Source organism: Oratosquilla oratoria, chromosome 9 (assembly GCF_046742065.1).
Source record: "Oratosquilla oratoria isolate Oo_2021 chromosome 9, ASM4674206v1, whole genome shotgun sequence".
Classification (NCBI taxonomy): domain Eukaryota; kingdom Metazoa; phylum Arthropoda; class Malacostraca; order Stomatopoda; family Squillidae; genus Oratosquilla; species Oratosquilla oratoria.
Window position 1 is genome coordinate 30,631,437 of NC_134785.1, and position 21,399 is coordinate 30,652,835.

At 41.1% G+C, this 21,399-nt stretch overlaps 1 protein-coding gene across 1 annotated transcript; it reads right to left on the bottom strand.

The window, feature by feature from the left end:
- Positions 1–16,698: 16,698 nt before the first annotated feature.
- On the bottom strand, positions 16,699–19,168 carry LOC143028017 (uncharacterized). Its single transcript, XM_076189659.1, has 3 exons — positions 18,527–19,168; positions 17,899–18,483; positions 16,699–17,727 (listed from the first exon to the last, which is right to left on the bottom strand). Exons 1-3 carry the CDS (start codon positions 19,166–19,168, stop codon positions 16,699–16,701), a joined length of 2,256 nt encoding a protein of 751 aa, XP_076045774.1.
- Positions 19,169–21,399: the final 2,231 nt, after the last annotated feature.

Genomic DNA, 21,399 nt, shown 5'->3' on the forward strand with positions numbered 1-21,399 from the left:
TGTTATTTATTTCTTATTATCTATCATTTGTTTTTTATTATTTATTGTTTATTGTTAATTGTTGAATGTTTATTGTTCATTATTTAGTGTTTATTATTCATTACGTAATATTCATAATTCATTGTAATTATTTACTATCTATCATTGATTATTCAATATTTATTATTTATCATATATTATTTGTTATTCATTATTTGTTATTTATTACTTACTATTTGTTATTTATGTATATATATTTTTTTTTCATTCATTTATTCTTTATTTTCTGTTTTATTTCTTATTTTTAATTTTTATTTTTTATTTTTTATTTTTTATTCAATATTTTTTATTTTCTCTTTTTAATTTTATTTCTTTATTATTTATTCTCATTTTTATTTTTTATCTATTCTATATTTTTGTTTATTGTTTATTTTTATTTTTTATTTCTATAATTTTTTTTATTATAATACTATTTTTCATCTTTTATTTTTCATTGTTTATTGTTTATTGTGAATTGTTTATTTTTTGTATGTTTTTTATTTTTTATTGTCTATTGTTTATTGTCTATTGTTTATTGTTTATTGTTTATTATTTCTTATCTGTTATCTATTATCTACTATTTATTATATTATTTATTATTTATCATCTATTATTTATTATCTATTATTTATTATTTATTATCTATTATTTATTATTTATTATCTATTCTTTATTATTTATTATCTATTATTTATTATTTATTATTATTATTTATTACTTATTATTATTTATTATTCGTTATTTGTTATTTGTTATTTGTTATCTATTATTCATTATTTTATTATTTACTATTTGTTATTTATCATATATTATTTATCATTTATTGTTTACTATTTGTTATTTTATATTTACTATATATTATTTATTATCTATTAGTTATAATTTTGATTTATTATTAATTATTTTATTTGTTATTCATTATCTATTGTTTATTATCTATTTTTATTGTTTATTATTTTCTATTTTTATTACCTATCAATTATTATACATTGTTTATTATTTACTATTCTTATTTTATTATATATCACTTATATTATGTTATTTATTATGTATTATTCCGTATGTGTTATACATTATCTATTATTTACTACCTAATATTCATTAATTTGTTCATTATATATAATTTATTACTCATTATTCATTTTTCATTATTGTCTATCTTATATTTTTCATTATATACACGTATATATATATATATATATAATATATATATAATATGTATATGTATATAATATATATATATATATAGATATATATGTATATATATAATATATATATATATGTATATAGGTATATACATGTATATATATATATATATATTGATTAATCCATTAGTTATTCTAAATACCCGTTAAAATAAATAAAGATCAAATAAGGTAATAAAAGAATGAATTAATAAATACATCAATAAGGGAAATTAATAGATTACTTATTATTTATTATTTATGATTTACTATTTATTATTTATTATTTATAATTTATTTTTAATCATTTATTATCTATTATTTATTATTTATTATTCATTATTCATTGTTTATTATTTGTTATTCATTATTCATTATTTGTTATTCATTATTTATTATTTATTATTTATTGTTTGTTATTTATTATCTATTTAATATTTTATTTATTATCTATTATTTATTTATTATTTATTATCTATTATCTATTATTTATTATATATTAACTATTATTTATTCGTTATTAATTGTTTGTTATTTACTATTTATTATTTATTGTTTATTTTTCATTATTCATTATTTATTTATTATTTATTATTTATTATTTATTATTTGTTGTTTATTATTTATTATCTATTATTTATTATTTATCATTTATTATTCATTATTCATTATTTAATAGTTATTATTTTTTTCTTATTTATCAATTACTGTTTATTATTTATCATTTATTATTTATTATTTATCCTTTATTATTTATTAATTATTTTTATTGTTATTAATTATATATTATTTATTATTTCATTTATTTATTATCTACTATTTATAAGTTATTATTCATTATTTATTATTTGTTATTTATTATTTATTATTTATTATATATTTACTATTTACTATTTATTATTTATTATTTGTTGTTTATTATATATTATTTATTATATATAATCTGCTATTTATTATTCATTATTCATTATTTAATAGTTATTATTTATCACTTATTAATTAATATTTATTATTTATTATTTACTATTTATTACATATTACTTATTATTTATTATTTACATCTATTATTCATTATCTATAATTTATTATTTATTGTTTATTATTTATCATTTATTATTTATTATCTATTATATATTATTCATTATTTATTATTTATCATTTGTTATTTATTTCTTATTTTCTAGCATTTATTATTTATTTTTTATTGTTTATTATTCATTGTTTATTGTTTATTATTCATTATTTATTTTTTATTATTCATTACGTAATATTCATTATTCATTATTTATCATCATTCATTATTCATTATTTATTGTTTATCATATATTATTTATTATTCATTATTTGTTATTTATTACTTATTTTTTGTTTTTTATTTTTTATTTTTTATTTCTTATTTTTCATTCATTTATTCTCTATTTTCTGTTTTATTTCTTATTTTTAATTTTTATCTTTTATTTTTTATTTTTTATTCAATATTTTTTATTTTCTATCTTTTTAATTTTATTTCTTTCGTTTTTATTCTCATTTTTATTTTCTATCTATTTTATATTTTTGTTTATTGTTTATTTTTATTTTTTATTTCTATAATTTTTTTTATTGTAATACTATTTTTCATCTTTTATTTTTCATTGTTTATTGTTTATTGTTTATTGTTGTTTATTTTTTTTATTGTCTATTGTTTATTGTCTATTGTTTATTGTTTATTGTTTATTATCTGTTATTTATTATTTATTATTTATTGTCTATAATTTATTATTTATTATCTATTATTTATTATTTATTATTTATTATCTATTATCTATTATCTATTATCTATTATCTATTATCTATTATCTATTATCTATTATTTATTATTTATTATTATTTGTTATGTATTATTTGTTATTTGTTATTGATTATCTATTATGCATTATTTTATTTTTTACTATTTGTTATTTATCATATATCATTTATCATTTATTGTTTACTATTTGTTATTTCATATTTACTATATATTATTTATTATCTATTAGTTATAATTTTGATTTATTATTAATTATTCTATTTGTTATTCATTATCTATTGTTTATTATCTATTTTTATTGTTTATTATTTTCTATTTTTATTACCTATCAATTATTATACATTGTTTATTATTTACTATTCTTGTTTTATTATATATCACTTATATTATGTTATTTATTATGTATCATTCCGTATGTGTTATCCATTATCTATTATTTACTACCTAATATTCATTAATTTGTTCATTATATATCATTTATTACTTATTATTCATTTTTCATTATTGTCTATCTTATATTTTTCATTATATACACGTATATATATGTATATATATGTATATGTATATATATATATATATATATATATATGTGTATGTATATATATATAATATATATATATATATATATATGTATGTATATATGTATGTGTGTATATATATATATATATATATATATACATATATATATATATATATTTATATATATATATATATGTATATATATATTGATTAATCCATTAGTTATTCTAAATACCCGTTAAGATAAATAAAGATCAAATAAGGTAATAAAAGAATGAATTAATAAATACATCAATAAGGGAAATTAATAGATAGGAAGATAATTAAATGAATAATACAAGAAATAGACAAGTAATCATGAAAGTGCATAAATAAGCCACTATTTGTATTTCCGCATCTGCAAGGTCGTTCTGCCTCTGGCCATGCCGTTTGAATGTGAAATAGCCAAATGTGGTACACATCCATCGATTCATCCAAACCTTCCACAGATCCACTGTGGGCGGATGAGAATATTTCGGGAAACGTCGCCCTTATATTCATCCCCTAAATCTCCTTTTACTCGTTCCTGTCTCTTGCATTCCTACTCTCCTCCCTGCTCGACAGACATGCCAGGGGCATCAAAGGATCTTTTCATCCTATCCACCCGTCTCATTCTAAGTCTTCTCGTACTCTGTCCAATAGCTTTATTCTTACATGCTGTCTTCACTGGTCTTTCCTCATTCAATCTTTCCATCTGCCCAGACCACCTCAGTAGTTCTCCTTCTCCTTCAGCTTTATTTCAGCCCCCTTTCTCCGCATCACTTGCGCATTTCTCACTCCAGCCGTTCTTGGAACATCTGTCATATTTCTCAGTCTATTCTTTTCTGCCTCTCTTGCATTTCAAGTCCGCTTCACAGGACACTGTGGGACGACTACTACATAGAACCTTCACTTAATATTCATTTCCATAAACCTCCATTTAACCCATTTGATTAATTTGTTTAACTTATAACACCAGATAACCTCAGTTTAGATAAACCTCCTCCATAGGGAATGAGTTAAACCTGTTTCGACGACTCGAGCACATCTACAAAACTCTATTCTATCTGCCAAAGGGCGATTAAATTCACACTGAGAGAAACATCTCTGTGCAGAGGAAAGGGCAGGAGTTTGCTAGAATTTTTTTTTCTAATAATAATAATAAAACAAAGCTTCTCCTGAAGGCGACCTCCTCCTCTTCTTCTTCTTCTTCGGCCTGGGTGCCCTACGTTTATCCTCCTCGTTCTCTTCGGGGTCCCAGAATCCAGTCACGACAAAGTCTTCCATGTTTTTTCCTCCCCCTCTTCCTCCTGCTGCTGTTGCTGTTGCTGCTGCTGCTACTGCTGCTGCTGCTCCTCCTCCTCCTCCTCCTCCCTCCTCCTCCTCCTCCTCCTCCTCCTCCTCCTCCTCCTCCTCCATCTGTTCCAGCCCCTCCTTCTGACCCGTTCCTTCCTCCGGTCATTTTTCGAGCATATCACAATCTCTCCTTTATAGTTCGTTCATCTTCCTCTTCTTCCTTCTCCACTTCATTTTGAACTTCCTCCTCTTCTTCCTTCTCCACTTCCTTTTGAACTTCCCCTTCTTCTTCCTTCTCCATTTCCTCCTCTTCTTCCTTCTCCACTTCCTTTTGACCTTCCTCCTCTTCTTCCTTCTCCACTTCCTTTTGAACTTCCTCCTCTTCTTCCTTCTCCACTTCCTTTTGAACTTCCTCCTCTTCTTCCTTCTCCACTTCCTTTTGAACTTCCTCCTCTTCTTCCTTCTCCACTTCCTTTTGAACTTCCTCCTCTTCTTCCTTCTCCACTTCCTTTTGAACTTCCTCCTCTTCGTCCTTCTCCACTTCCTTTTGAACTTCCTCCTCTTCTTCCTTCTCCACTTCCTTTTGAACTTCCTCCTCTTCTTCCTTCTCCGCTTCCTTTTGAACTTCCTCCTCTTCTTCCTTCTCCACTTCCTCTTGAACTTCCTCCTCTTCTTCCTTCTCCACTTCCTTTTGAACTTCCTCCTCTTCTTCCTTCTCCACTTCCTTTTGAACTTCCTCCTCTTCTTCCTTCTCCACTTCCTTTTGAACTTCCTCCTCTTCTTCCTTCTCCACTTCCTTTTGAACTTCCTCCTCTTCTTCCTTCTCCACTTCCTTTTGAACTTCCTCCTCTTCTTCCTTCTCCACTTCCTTTTGAACTTCTTCCTCTTCTTCCTTCTCCTCTTCCTCTTGAACTTCCTCCTCTTCTTCCTTCTCCACTTCTTCTTGAACTTCCTCCTCTTCTTCCTTCTCCACTTCCTTTTGAACTTCCTCCTCTTCTTCTTTCTCCACTTCCTTTTGAACTTCCTCCTCTTCTTCCTTCTCCACTTCCTCTTGAACTTCCTCCTCTTCTTCATTTTCCACTTCCTCTTGAACTTCCTCCTCTTCTTCCTTCTCCACTTTCTTTTGAACTTCCTCCTCTTCTTCCTTCTCCACTTCCTTTTGAACTTCCTCCTCTTCTTCTTTCTCCACTTCCTTTTGAACTTCCTCCTCTTCTTCCTTCTCCATTTCCTTTTGAACTTCCTCCTCTTCTTCCTTCTCCACTTCCTTTTGAACTTCCTCCTCTTCTCTTCTCCCTCTCCTCTACTTCCTTTTGAACTTCCTCCTCTTCTCTTCTCCCTCTCCTCCATCTCCTACTTCACTTCTTACTATTCCTCTTCCTTTTTCTTTTATTCGCCTCCACTTCTTCCTCACCTTCCTACTGCTCTTCCTCCTCTTTCCTCTACTTCTCCTCTTCTCTCATCTTCCCTTCCTCATCTCTTCCTCCTCCTCCTCCTCCTCCTCCTTCTCGACTTCTTACTGTTCTTCAACCTCTTTCTTCAATTTCTCTTCCCATCTCTCCTTAATCTTTTCTTTCTAATTTTCCTCTTCCTCTTCCTTCTCCTCCTCCTCCTTTCCCTTGTCCTCCTTCTCGTCTCCCTACTGCACTTTGTCTCCTCCTGTTCCTCCTGCTTGACTTCTTCCTACACTTCCTCCTCCCCCATCTCCCTGTTTCTCCTCATTTTCTTCTTTCTTATCCTCGCTCTGCTCATCCTCCTCCTCTTCCTCCTCCTCTACCTCTTCATATTCATTCTCCTCCTTTTTTCCTTTTTCTCCCGTCCCGTTCATATCATTTTCCCTCCTGCCACTCCTCCTCCATCTCATGATTTCCTTATTTTTCTTCTACCATATCCTCCTTTCACTCCTACTCCTCCTCCTCCTCCGTCTCCTCTTCCTCCTCCTCCTCCTCCTCCTCCTACTTTTATTCTTCTCTTCCTCCACCTACTCCTCCTTCACCTACTCCTCCTCCTTCTCCTCTTCTTCTTCCTTCTCCTATTTTTCCTCTCTTCCTCCATCTATTTCTTCTATTATTCCTGCTCCACCTAATCCTCCTCCATTTCTCTTCTCTCCTTCTACTTTCTCTTGACATCCTGAAACTACAGAAGTTTCTCCTTTACCTCTTTCTACCCACCTACTCCTCTTCTCCACCTTCCTCTCCACTCGCTTCCTCCTCCCCTCCCTCCCCTCCCTCTCCCTTCCCTTTACCCTCCTCTCTCTCCTTCTCCTCAACCCTCTGGTTTCTCCCTCTCCCCCCTCCTCTATTCTTCCACTTTTTTTTCCCAAAACTAAATACTCAAATCATCCTTTCCTTCCCTGGATGTCTTCCTTCCCCCCTTCCTTCCTCTTTGTCTGTCCATCTTCCTTTATTGCCCTCTCCAGCACTTCTTCCTCAATCTTTCCTCTCCTTCATCCAGAGTCTGTTTGTCAATTTGGATGTCTGGCCCATTATTTCTTTCTTCCTCACCCGTCAACACACATCCTGTGTCGTCAACACGCATCCTGTGTCGTCACCACCACCAACATTAATACGACCACTACCGATACTATCATCAACATCTAACCACCACCACCATCTTAATACCATCACCAAAACCATCACCACATTCATAACAATCCATACCATCACCAAATCTACCACCACTGCTACCGCCATCAGCACCACCATCACGATAATATCTACCATATCAGCCTCACCTACACTATTCCTTCATTCTCCGATTGCACTGCCTTTGACATGATACGAAGAAACAAAGAATCAAACGGAACAAGAAGAATGATTCCATCATAAGAATTGCAAGACCTCTGTAGCCGAAGCCATAGTATGCAGGACTCATACATTGGTCCTCTTTGGCGTTATCGTCCTGAGGAGGGAGAATTGCATCATTCGAGGAGGGAGAGAGCCGAGGTCGAGGTTACAAGGTTATGCTCAAGTCTAGGACGAAAGGAACCTTGCGCACTGATTTGGCGAGGAGGGGAAACGGAGCAAAATGAGAAACGCAAACAGAAGCACGGTTGAAAGTATGGGATACTTGAGAAGGTAGGGTTGATTCGTTTATGTATGTTTCTGGATAAATCTCTGTGTGTATGTGTGTGTGTGTGTGTGTGTTGTGTGTGTGTGTGTGTGTTTACCTAGTTCCAATTACCTAGTTGTAGTACACAGGGTTGGAGCTGTGCTCATGTCGTCGTCGTCGTCGTCGTCGTCGTCGTCGTCGTCGTCGTCGTCGTCGTCGTCGTCGTCGTCGTCGTCGTCGTCGTCGTCGTCGTCGTCGTCGTCGTCGTCGTCGTCGTCGTCGTCGTCGTCGTCGTCGTCGTCGTCGTCGTCGTCGTCGTCGTCGTCGTCGTCGTCGTCGTCGTCGTCGTCGTCGTCGTCGTCGTCGTCGTCGTCGTCGTCGTCGTCGTCGTCGTCGTCGTCGTCGTCGTCGTCGTCGTCGTCGTCGTCGTCGTCGTCGTCGTCGTCGTCGTCGTCGTCGTCGTCGTCATCATCATCATCATCATCATCATGAATTGGTTCTCTCACACGCCATCGCCAATCCTCACGGTTTCTCCGAGCAGGCTCCCATGCAACCACCCTTCCCTTCATCGTGGGCTGTCCTTCGTGGAGACAATCCTATAGAAGGAATAAACATCCTGGAATTCAACGTTGTAGCATGTTGAATCATTACAGGTGAAGCAACTAAACAACGCTTTCCTAGGGTGCCCGAAGACACCTTACTATTTTTTCATACCCTTTGCAGGTGTTCAGGTTTGGGTCGATCCCCTTATTGACCGTCCGATACCACTTTCTGAATCTGCTAACGTATGGGAATCTTCACACGCAAAGACATCGTCCTGCGCGCCAGAGGAAAGGAGGCTGGAAATGTCATTCTTTCTGGTGACAGCATCACTGTGATGTCTAGTATTTTCATAGAATGTATATATATATATATATATATATTTTATATATATATATATATATATATATATATATATATTTTTTTTTTATGTGTGTGTGTGTGTGTGTGTGTGTGTGTGTGTGTGTGTGTGTGTGTGTGTGTGTGTGTGTGTGTGTGTGTGTGTGTGTGTGTGTGTGTGTGTGTGTGTGTGTGTGTGTGTGTGTGTGTGTGTGTGTGTGTGTGTGTGTGTGTGTGTGTGTGTGTGTGTGTGTGTGTGTGTGTGTGTGTGTGTGTGTGACTCACCATAGCCTTGTATCACGTGCGTGATTCGTAATCGACAAATATCACCTTCCCATGTGACAGTTCATAATTTGTACTGTCACAATCTGTGGGTAATGCTGTGATCTTAAACACTAAACACTAAACTAATTCCAGAAGGGAGAATATAGCGGCTTAAGGTGATAATTTATTTTCCACACGGTAGAAAGTGATCGATCTAGAGTACTTGTGTGTACAGTATATTTAGTATTTACTTTTCTCCTCTCCTAAAAAAAAAAAAAAAAAAAAACGACTATCATTGACTATTGTGTGTGTGAGCGATCATAACGTTCAATACCATCTCGGAAAGTGCATCGTTGGCGCAGTGGTAAGACGCCGCGCCGGCATGTCATCAGGAAAGTATACAGCTCAAGTCTGGATTGGTGTTTGACTTTGTTCCAAACTTTTCTCGCCAGCGTTTTCTATCATTTTCCTCGCAAGGAAATCCTCACATCCGATGCCTTTTGAGATTATGACTGGGGATATTGGACCTAATAGCGGAAATATGGCTCCCAATAGCCCCAGTTTTGGATATAAATCACAACTAGACAATCAGGTTGCCAATTGAGTTCATATAGTGGGCTTACTTCACCCGGCCGGCAAGGCCTATTTCACCCAGACGGCAGGGCCTAGTTGGTGTTGTGGACCTATGATTTTTTTTTTTTTTTTTTTTTTTTTTTTATTACTCACATCTCTGGTTGAGAATTTAGAGGTCACCGATCAGACTATCATCTGAAAGTAGTAATAGTAATTTTTCCATTACTTTTCTTTGGTTCTTTTATTTTTTTTTTTCGTTTTACCTATATTTTCGTTTCACTTTTTTTCTTTTTTATTTCCAATTTTCATTTCATTTTTCTCTCATTCTTCTTTACTTTTCTACTCCTTTCTGCTTCTATTCTACTCGATAATTCTTACTTTTTCTGTGTTTTTCCATTATAGTGTCTAAATTATTTTTGTTTTTCTTTCTTTTTCGCTTTATCTATATTTTCGTTTCATATTTCTATTGTTTAATTTCTTCATTTCATTTTCACCTCATTTTTTATCTCATTTTTTCATCTCATTTCATCTCATTTTCATCTCATTTTTCTCCTATTCTTTCTACTCCTTTCTGTTTCTATTCTTTTTGTTTATTCTTACTTCTTCTATTTTTCCATTATTGTTTCTTAATATTTTTGTTTTTCTTTCTTTGCTATTCTTTCCTGTTTCTCTTCTTTTAATTTATTCTGATTTTTCTGTCTTTTCTCATTATAGTTTACTATGATTTCTGTCTTTCTATTTCTATATTTAACTTTTACTCTCCTTTTTACTTTTTCTTTCCTTTTCCTACATTCTATTTACACAATAATACTGCATAGCTGCTGGCTCTCCCTCTATATCTTACCAAATCCTGTTTCACTCACTTCCAATGACTTATCAACCATTTGTCAACTACTTCGTCTTCCTCAATCTCAATTTTCCTTTCCCGGTTGCTCGTCCTGGTCGTTTTCCTTTCATCTTCTCGTTCCTCTCAACATTTTTTATTCCCAAGTGGGATCATCTGTCACAGTTGCTCATCTCAAAGTTTTATTTTTCCTTCCTCAGTTTCCCACTTATCTGTTTGCATCCGAAAATTCCGTCAACGGCTTTGGATGCCCAGCTGAATCCTCCCAAGTCATAGTTTCCGTCCCTTTTCTGAGTCAAAACTTTTTTCTTGTTACTGTTCTCATTCTTGTTCTTCAGCAACTCAGGACGCCCAGCTGAATCATTCTAAGTCACAGTTCTCGTCCTTCGCCTGACTCAAATCTTGTTCTTATTCTTGTTCTCTCTCCTTTCTCTTCTTCCTCCACCTCTTCCTTCTCCTCTGTTTCTTCTCGTTCTTCTTCTTCCTCCTCTTTCTACTTTCTCTTCGTCCCCCACCACTTCCTCTTCTTCCTTCCTGTTCCTTCGTTTTTTCCTCCTTCCTCTTCTTTATTTCTACTTCTCTTCCTCCTCTACCATTTCCTCCTCCTCCATCTACATCATCGTCTTCTTCTTCTTTCACGTGAATCTCATCACTGTAACCAAACAATTTCATTCTGTTTAGAAATAATAGCTGCAGTGGAGGCCTTAACTACTCATAAACCAAAATTATATTCAATAAACAAAATTATAGGAACGGTCGGGAGTTTTACACTCACTCTTGTTCTTCTCATCAGAAAGCACTTGTTTCCGTAACTGAACCATGCAACCAGCACCAGTCAGCTTCATTCAGGTCCGGGATATGACCCTTAAAGTGAAAACTGCAATTGTATAAACAAAACCTAATGTATCTTTCATTCCAGGTAATAAAAGAAGTGTTGTTTAGGGTATTGTTTCACTGTTGTTGACTGACGAGTTGAACACCATATGAGGACGGAGCCTTTATTTGTACGACGTTTCGCTTATTACAGCTTTTTCAAGTACTTCAAAAAGCTGTAATAAGCAAAACGTCGTACAAATAAAGGCTCCGTCTTCATATGGTGTTTAACTCGTCAGTCTTTTCGGCAACTGCTACTTTCATGGAAATTCACTGTTGTTCTTACGTATATAGTACATGATAAATAAGGCTGGCAAGTAGACTATAGAGTTAATGGAAAGCTGAAATGTAAGGAGATAGTTTGTCACGCACTGACCCTCGCGTTATACCGTTAATAGGGTCAGGTACACGGCAACTAATGCACAGCAGGACAGCGGCTTACACAACGCGTGGGGCACTGCTGTTGCCAGGTGTACGATGTCCAATATCTGCGTCATGCACCTTTTTCTTCTCTTTCAGCTGATTTACTCAGCATATTTGTAATAAAACGGGAGATAGGGTTGATGAAAGAGTATTGGGATGGTTTGCACACATGGAAAGAATTAGTGAAGAAAGACTAGGGAAAGCGGAAGGCAAAGGTGGATAGAGTGAACATGAGGGGACGACCGAGGGTGAGATGGATGGATGGGGTAAAAGGGGCGTTGAGTAATAGGGGGATGTCTGTTGAGGAAGGAAGGGAGAAGACAGAAGGTAGGGGTGAGCGGAAAATGGCTGTGTATGGTTCATACTGTGATGCATGGAAGAGAGTGGGTGGGGGATGGAGGGGATTAGGGAGTGGTTATATGTGAATTATATTTTGATACAGCCTGAAGGGATTTCTCCCCGTCTTCAATGTTTCTGCATGAGGGCACGGAGAGGGGGCGGGTCACCGATTAAATGAAGCAGATTTGCTGAAGATGTGCTGTGTCTAGCTGCAATGCTTCTGACCCAGGGCGATGGGCGAGATGCAGGGATAACCCGCTATCCAGGAGGAGCCAAGATGAGAGGGACGGAGGGAGGGAAGGAGGGAGGGGTGGTGAATAATGGTGGAATGGGTGGGGATGAAATAGGTGGGAGTGGAATTATGCCTCTTGGTTTTGGCTACCTCTCTTGTAAGGGGGGGGGGGGAGACCTTGGTATATGTATGTACTCAGCTTATTTCCAACCTTGGCTCTGAAACGGTTGGAACGGTGAGGTCTAGGGAGTTGGGGTTCATGTATAACAGATGCAGATTCATGTACGACGAATACTGCCGGCCATAAGTGGTGTCTGTTACGCCAAAGGAGACGGCCATTCTGTAATGAATGTGGTAACGGTCAACCTGACAGACTGACAACGATAACGAACAACGCCTTTCCTACTATTGAGAAGTGGTTGGCTGAAACCGACTGAAGTGGTCTTGTTTGGTTGTCGTCATTAATATTACTCTAGCTGCTGGTTGGGTGGTAGCTTCTGGTAGGAGTCACAGGTGCGCACAACGTTCGTGATGTCGGCGTTAATGCCTGGCCAAAATACTGTCTGCCGTACTCGGCGCTCGGTGGCTGTCGTGCAGGCGTGTCAGCACGTATTTGCGTAGCGTTGCGGGTACTACGACACGTAGACCGTGGAGTGTTGGGTTACCATTGCAGTAGAGCTCATCACAAGTCTTCCATAAGGGTAGGAGTGACGTATGGAGGTCGTATCGATGGCTGGAAAAGCTATGACTCACGCATTCGATTAGCCTAGCATACGTTTCTTCCGCACGTACTTCCTGCTGAAGTTCCTCCATCCTGATATCTCCTGTTGCAGTCTGTGCGTCGGGCTCAGCGAGTGACTATATAGCTCTGAACGTAACCACAGTCTTGACAGAGACGTCATGTAGCATGCATGTCGTTGTTGCTTGGATGGTCGACTGTGTGACAGGACAACACGTCAGGAATGCACAGTTTGTAGTGTTCTGTAGCTAACATGTTGAGTGTCCCCTTTAAGACACGTGACCGCCAAGTACAGGTCAAGACTATGGTCACCCCTTAGCACGGCACGCGTTTGATTAATTTATATTCACACACATATATATATATATATATATATATATATATATATATATATATATATGTGTGTGTGTGTGTGTGTGTGTGTGTGTGTGTGTGTGTTGTACAAGGATTAACAAATTATTGTATACTAAAAACAAAGAATCAAGAATTTCGCCGCCATTGTTGTAGGTAGTATCATCGGCATTTTCAATAAACAGAGATCAGTCCTGGGATTGACTTTAAACTATTCTTTTGGAAGATAGCTGTTCTTTAAGGAATAGTACCAGCCGTTAGCACTGAGCACGGAAGTGTTCATCCCAAGTGTGCGTAAGGGTAAATACACTACGGAAGTGCTCATTCCAAGAGTGCCCAAGGGAATCATACCACAGTAAACTCAATGGTGTGTTCTGATTCCCCTTTTTTAAAAAGCTCCCATACCTTCTCTCCCTATCACTCGTTTCAGGCTGGCCGCTTCCAACAAGGGCGACTAGTAGTGGAACCAATATTGGTGACACTACAAGCTATTTCCTGCACGCCGTCGTGCCGTGAACACATTCGACGACAGCTTTTCCTTACGGCGCTGCAGACGGGGGTTCTCCTCATCGTCAAGGGTATACTGATTCAGAATAGGGATCGGTTCAAAGGTCTGAAGTCCCTTCAGCTAGTAACTGGAATTGTGGATCGTCAATATTGTCACTAACATCTCCAGCTCAATAGTGGCATAACGCGTCTTTGCATCAGGTAGGAAACGAACCCATATTGAACCAGTCGGTGGTGGCCTCCGTGATCCTGCAACAGAGCGTAGTTGATGTCATTTAATCGTGAGGCGTCGATCTGGAGGGTGCTGGACAGGTGGAAGCCGAACGTTGCCAGATGTGGTAGACTTGATAAGGATTTTTGATGTTGCTGAAGGCTTCGTCGTGGTATGCAGTCCATGCACATCCACGCCACGAGCTCATCATAGGTCGTAAAGGTTGGGCAGTTGCAGATATATTAGGGGAAAACTCCGCTAGCTGGTTGACTAAATCCATAAATGACCTGAGATCAGTAATGTTGGCTAGTGTGGGTAAGATGCGATGGCTCGTACTTTCTCCGTGTCCGCGGCAATTCCGTTGGTGAACAGGACGAACCCACAGGGGGAGCAAGGATAAACTTCTCGGCACTGAGAGTGATGTTACTCGTTTTGTACCTGGCCAGCACACTGTTGACATGGTGAAGGTGGGTGAGGTAATATCTTCTATATAGAAGGACTTCGTCTACAACCTTCACATAATTGGGGACGCCCTGTAGTGCTATGTCCCCTCGGAGGCAGAAGACGTCACCTGTTGCCGCAAAACCAATTGGACCACGTAAGTACTTGTAGCGGCCGTATGGCATTATGAATATGGTGAATGGCTTGTCTTGCTCAGCCAGCTCCATGTAGGGCGTCAACGGTGATGAAGTACCGTGCCTGTGGGTTCATACTCCTGATGGTGACAAAAGTTGTGGGAGAGGGGTGGGTGGGGTGCTATACCTGACTATTAACTTGGATAGGTCAGTGGTAATGCGCACGCCGACGTTAGGATTAGGCACAGTTACGAGTGAGTGACACCAAGATGACGGGTCGTCACCGGCAGGCGTGATGATGCCCTAGGTTACATTGAGTTTAGCTCTCTCTTTATTTCCGCCTGGGAGGCCAGCGGAAGCTGTCGAGAGGCATGGATGGCGAATGGCTGTGCATCTTTCCGTAGGAATCTTTAATGGCGGCTCTGACATTGAATTGAGGGGTGATACGTGTAGGTACGCCTTCGTCATGAGCACGTCGCTTTACTTCGCTACGAAATGTCCCCTGGCTTGAGCAGGGGTCGTACTTGCTGTGAGGACGAGTGGTGGGACGAAGACTGACAAAGGGGGGGGGGTGAGTCCGGGTGAGGTGGGTGAGGGCGGTTGAGGCGTGACGTCATGGGCCGGTCTTGCGCCGTCCTTCGTCCGAACACTCGCATGCGTCACCTGCGAAATAGGCTGTGGGAAGTGGTTGGCGATTAACGCTAATTCCCTACAAACCTAGTATGACAACAGTGGGACTGGTATACCATCATGGACGTCCATCCACATTTTCGTAGTCTTGTCCTTCACCATAACCTCTGCCAGCACTGATCCGGCTGGCGTCATGGTGGGTTAAGGGCCCAGTCACACCAAACTTACGACCTGATTCCGACCACCAACGAACAGGCTGATTTGTGCTGTTCCTCTGTTTATAAAAATAATTAAGGACAATGCAATTGGAATGAATCTCCTCCTCATAAAGATGAATATGAAATAGCCTGGCGATAATCATGAGAGAAACAAAAGTCTCCTTGAAAGTGGCAGTTGCTGACAAGATTGACGAGTTAAACACCATATGAGGACAGAGCCTTTATTTGTACGACTTTTCGCTTATTACAGCCTTTTCAAGTACAAGTTGAGATCAGTTAGCAGTTTTGTGAGTTTAGTCCCAGCGGAGCTAGCCGATTTAGGGACTGGCTTGTAGTTTCTGAGTGGCTTCAAGTAGTGTGTTTGGAGATGTTAGGGAAGTGTTGGGGTGATTTGAGAAGTTGTGTAATTGGGTAAGAGTTTTGATTTTCACTTGTGGGCATGCGGGTGCATGTGGGGGGTGGGGGTGTTTACAGCAGTCCCCCAAACTGGGGAGGAGCAGACGAGGTTGGCTGCAAGGACGAGGAGGTCGACTTTGGAGGAGGAGTCCGCAATGAGGCGTTCGAGGGCTGTGGCAGGGTCATTGAAGGTTGTCCTTAGGGGCCGGAAGTGGGCTTCCATTGCGGGGCACAAGAAGAGGCAGTGCGTGAAAGATACTTCCGCGCCACAGGTGCAGCGGGAAGTGGTATATTTGGTCCGCCAGTGATTCACCCGTATCCTGCTGACTGTTGCCGCAATGTACGGGGGTAGAGAGGAGAAGGTAGGGGGGGGGGTCGGTCCAAGGCAGGTCCTGAGGGGCCATCCTCGTTCAACAGCAGTAGAGTGGTAATCCAATTTCCAGAGGTCCCAGGCAGCGCGGTCAATTTTGCAAAAGAAGTCATGTGCAGAGGGTTGGATTGGGGTGACTTTGCTGTTAGGCAATGTGGCACCTGTTTTGGCAGTTTTGTCTGCCATCTCGTTGCCAAGGAGGCCCACGTGCGAGGGGACCCATTGGAATCAGAAGTGGACTCCTGCCCTGCCAGCCTCCGTTAGAAGGCACAGGACGTCGTTAAGGATGGCGGGACGTGACGCACAGCTGCCGTTCTGGATAGCTATTAGACTAGATTTCGAGTCTGATAGCACCGTTACCTGCGGTGGCGGGTGGAGAAGGGCGAGTACAGTTTGCACTGCCTCTCAGATGGCGACGAGCTCAGCCGTGAGGATGGTGGTGGGGGGTAGTTTCACTGGGTGAGCTTCCTTTGTGTTGTACAGGTAGATGCCTGCTCCTGAGCGTCCATCTTCGAGCACTGATCCGACTGTATATATCAGCAGGTCGTCACGGTATTTGAGCGCAATCTGCTCCCTTGCTCGCGCTGCAAGCGTGTGTGGGTCGTCTCGACGGCTAAGCCCGGGAAGGTTAAGCTCCACCTCAGGAGGGGTGAGGGCCCACGGAGGGAAGGGGTCCACCTGGCACTGGGCAATTCTCCGGCGCTGGCCAGGTTGGATTTTGGCCTTCTTGCAGATGTCCCTTACTGTAACGGGAAGGCCGTGAACGGGAACGGGGGTGGAGGCTGAGTTCCAGTTCTCATCCATCTCTTCATCTGTGGAGTTGGGTACCCTTGCAGAGCTGAATAGGTATGTACAGGCATCTTTCTTCAGGCAGTGCCAGAGTGGTAGTAGGCCGGCTTCATTGTAGACTTGGGCCTGGGGAACCGACTTTGCTAGTCCTAGCCCTAGGCGGAGCGCTTGGCACTCTACCCGAGCCATTTTTTGCACGGTCGTCAGAGGGAGGTCTTGGAGGGCGGGGGCACCGATGAGAAGGCGGGAACGCACTAGGCTCTGAATGATGGGAATCAGAGTTTCCCTGAGTTGGCCCCATTTCTCCCGACGGATGACTCTGACGAGATTGAGCGCCCGTCTGGCACTGAGACAGGCTTGTCTCAGGTGCTCGTTCCAAAGACCGTCCCGCTGGAAGGTGACCACCAGGTAGCGGAGGGAGGCAGCGGGTTTCACAGCAGTACCGCAGACCATGATTTGATTCCAGTCCGGATACTGACCTGCGTTATAATACTTGCTGTGCACCGGCATGTATACCGTTTTGGTCCCGGAGAGGGTGAATCCAAGGTCCATGAGATGGTTCTCGACCACGTCCACTTGCTCTTGAAATACCCTTACCTCCGCCCGATGATTCGCCGAGTTCTTCTTTGGCCGTCGGTACCTGGACTTCCTCCAGAGGGCTATGTCGTCCGCGTAGGCACTGACTATGGTGTCATGTCGCACCCCCTCTCCCACCCCCGCTAGTAGCAGGGTGAAGAGTAGGGGGGCGACGACGGAGCCTTGGGGGACCCCCATGTCAATTTTGGCTTGTGAACTGATGATCCCTTTCCATCGAACCGCAATTGTTCTGTCGGTGAGAAACGACTTCACGAAGTTGAAGATTGCCGGGGAGATCCCTATGGACTTCAGCTTCAATAGGAGCTTTGTGTGCCAAACGGTGTCAAAAGCCTTGGAGATGCCTAGGAAACAAATGTGAAGAATTCTTCTCTGCCTTCGGGCTCTCCGGATGTGTTTGGCGAGCTTCACAACGTGTTCCTTTACGCTTCTACCCCTCCTGAACCCTGCTTGAAGCTTCGGGAGGCACTTGTTCGAGTCCACATGGTGGCTTAGGCGGTTCAGGATGATACGTTCGTAGACCTTTCCGACGTGGGAGGTGAGGGCCACGGGCCGATGGTTTTCCACCAGGTTCCTCTGTTTGCCTGCCTTGGGAATGGGGACCACACTTGCATGTTTCCATGCTAGTGGTACCACCCCTTCTCTCCAGCATTTGTTGTAGATCGCCAACAAGGATTGCTGGAGGGCGGGAGGGAGGTGTCGCAGAAGTGGGTACGTAATTTGGTCTGCACCTGGGGATTTCTTGGTGGCCTTAATGGCTCTGAGGGCCCACTTCACCTCAAAGAGCGAGAGGTCCGTGTGCTCCCCCTTGGGGGGCGGGGGAGAGGTCCACAAGGTCATCATGGGTTGCCCGGAAGTTGCGTTTCTCAGCGGGGAGGCTAGCTGAGGAGCTCGCGTTGGCAAAGTGTTGGAGGAGCCCCTCCGCCTTATCCTCGGCTGTGCGTAACACCCTCCCATCGGGGGCCTTGAGGTCATCATCGGGGGGGCTGTAATGACTCTTAATTTCCTTGAACCTCTTCCATGCTTCGGTGAGGTCCAGCTTGTCCTTCTTGACGTTTTTCCAGTAGTCCAGTTTTGCTTGAGCAATGGTCTTCTTGCACAGAGCTTTGGTCTGTTTCATTGCGATGTGGGCGGACTCCGAGCCCTCCCTCCTGTACTGCTGATAGGCCAGTTTTTTCTTTTCAACAGCCTCCTTGTAGTTCTCCGTCCACCATGGATGGCCGCGTCTCCCGTGTTTACCGCCGGTCACTGGGATGGCTAGCCGGGCCGCTTCGAGCACAATGTCCGTGAAGAGGGTGTTTAATTCCTCTACCGGGCGGGTGAGCTCGAGTTTGAGGTGGGCGTCGGCTAGGTGGGCTTGAAAGGTCGTCCAGTCCGCTTTTCCCAGGTTGAAAGTAGCTTGAGATGGCGGGGGGTGGTAGTGGGGGTGAGGTGTAAGGTGACGGTGATGGGGAGGTGGTCGGAGAACAAAGGGTCGTCCTGGACCGCCCATTCAGTAATCCCCGCAATGTTTGGGGATGCGAAAGAGAGATCTAAGGCTGAGGTGCCATTTTCTGGGCAGTCAGCCTAGTGTGTCTCCCATCGTTAAGAAGGACGATGTCAGCCGCGTCTAGTTGGGAGCATAATTCTGGTGAGGAGCGGTGGTATCCGTCCTCCCAAAGGGCGTCCCTTCTGTTGAAGTCACCTACCACGATCCAATTGTCCGGGAGGGTTCCCAGCCACTCGAATTTAAGCGACGTGGTTGGGTTGTAAAAATTGAGGATGTGTACCGACCGGCCACCCTGTAAAGAGACGGAGGATACCACCCCGTAGCCTTCTTCCAGGGGGGAGCCTGAGATAAAAATGCTTGAGATTAAATAAGGGGAAAGGAGGGAGCGGGGAGAGAAAAGGGGGGGGGGGAGGAAGAGGAGGAGGAGGAGAAGGGGGGGACTGAACACTGGGAAAGGATGCGAGGTGTTGGTGACATCATGCCTGACGTCGTAACGGTGTTCACGTATTCGTGTATTCAGGTCGCGTGACGTTTCACCGATGTAAACTTTATCACATCCTGAACACGGTGTTTATCGTATTCCGTGTTCAGGATGTGATAAAGTTTACATCGGTGAAACGTCACGCGACCTGAATACACGAATACGTGAACACCGTTACGACGTCAGGCATGATGTCACCACCAATGCATGTGTGACACATAGAAACAAGGAAAACCACCTTATGGACTGGAAGAATGCTGAGCTGCTGATACGAGAACCAGACAAAATCCGCAGGAAGTGTTTAGAAGCAGCAATCATTCAAGGAACGAACACTATTGAACAAAACAGGGGCATGTTTAACATCTCGTCTCACATTATTCCCCTAATACCCATGGCCAGCAAAATTCTAAATATCTAAACCACCCTTTGTGGACATTTCGCCCACGGACGTTTGGACCAGCATTCTCATCCTTTCCCAGTGTTCAATCCCCCCCTTCTCCTCCTCTTCCTCCCCCCCTTTTCTCTCCCCGTTCCCTCCTTTCCCCTTATTTAATCTCAAGCATTTGTATCTCAACTTGTGCTTGAAAAAGCTGTTATAAGCGAAACGTCGTACAAATAATGGCTCCGTCCTCATATGGTGTTTAACTCGTCAGAAACAAAAGTGCCACCACTCATCGATAAGCCAATGTAGTTGAGGGGTTTAGAATCAGTTATCGTCACATCGGTGCCTGTGTCCGATAGAATGGGCAGGGTAGCCGTCCCCTTGTGGGTGACGACGGTGACCATGATGGGAGGCGAGGACGATGAAGGGACACATGAGGAAGAATGGACTTGTCTGGCTTCACTGCCCCAGGAATCTAGAGCCGATCCCTTGGACTTGTGCACACACTCTTGATTAGTTGTGTCGCTCCCAAGGGTTTTAAACTTCAAACAGCATTGGTCGTAATGTCCTCGAAGGCATACCAATGCTGAACAATCTCGTGTAGGGAACAAAATAGAATTGTACCGATAATCTCTTGAATTATTTCTTGATCGCGTACACCCGCTAGCAGCAATCATTTCATTTGCGTCTCCTCACATTGGGTGTTCTGACCCTTGCATATGCTAACGGCCTCCATTTGACGTTTCACCCTGACGTGAAAGTCGCGAAATGACTCGCCTACCTCCTGGTTGCGGCTAAAAAGGTTCCTCCGACGAAGTGCTTCGTTGGTATGACTTTTCACATAGACCACTAAATCGTCAAGTACACCCTTGGTGGAGGGGACGTACTATCATCAGGAATTCGGAGGCTAATTTTCGATGCGTGTCGCACCTCCGGTGATAGACAGATGTGTAATTGGATGTGCTGTTTTTGTTGGGTGAGCGTAGATAAGTCGGCCATGGATTGCGAATGGCTGTCAGTCCCACTCCGTTGGGCACCTCATCTCCTTGCATTTACCTTCAACTTTCTACTATCGCATACCTTCTCAACCTCTGTCATCAATTCCTTTAATCCTCCCTCTGACCTTGCCACAAGCTGCTCCACATGTCCTCATCAGCCCACGAAAACTTCAAGACCAGTTCTGGTTCAAAGAAGGACCTGGCACAGTTGACAGACTGCACCGGTTATGGCAATGTTCCAGTAGGCTGGCCCATCCGCCCTCGAGAACTGACGAAGACATCCGAAACAGCCGCTCCTGGGCTTTCCACTTAGCTGTGACTGAGGATCCCATCCATAAATCTCTCCTCATTTTTTCTTGTGACGCCTTCAGGA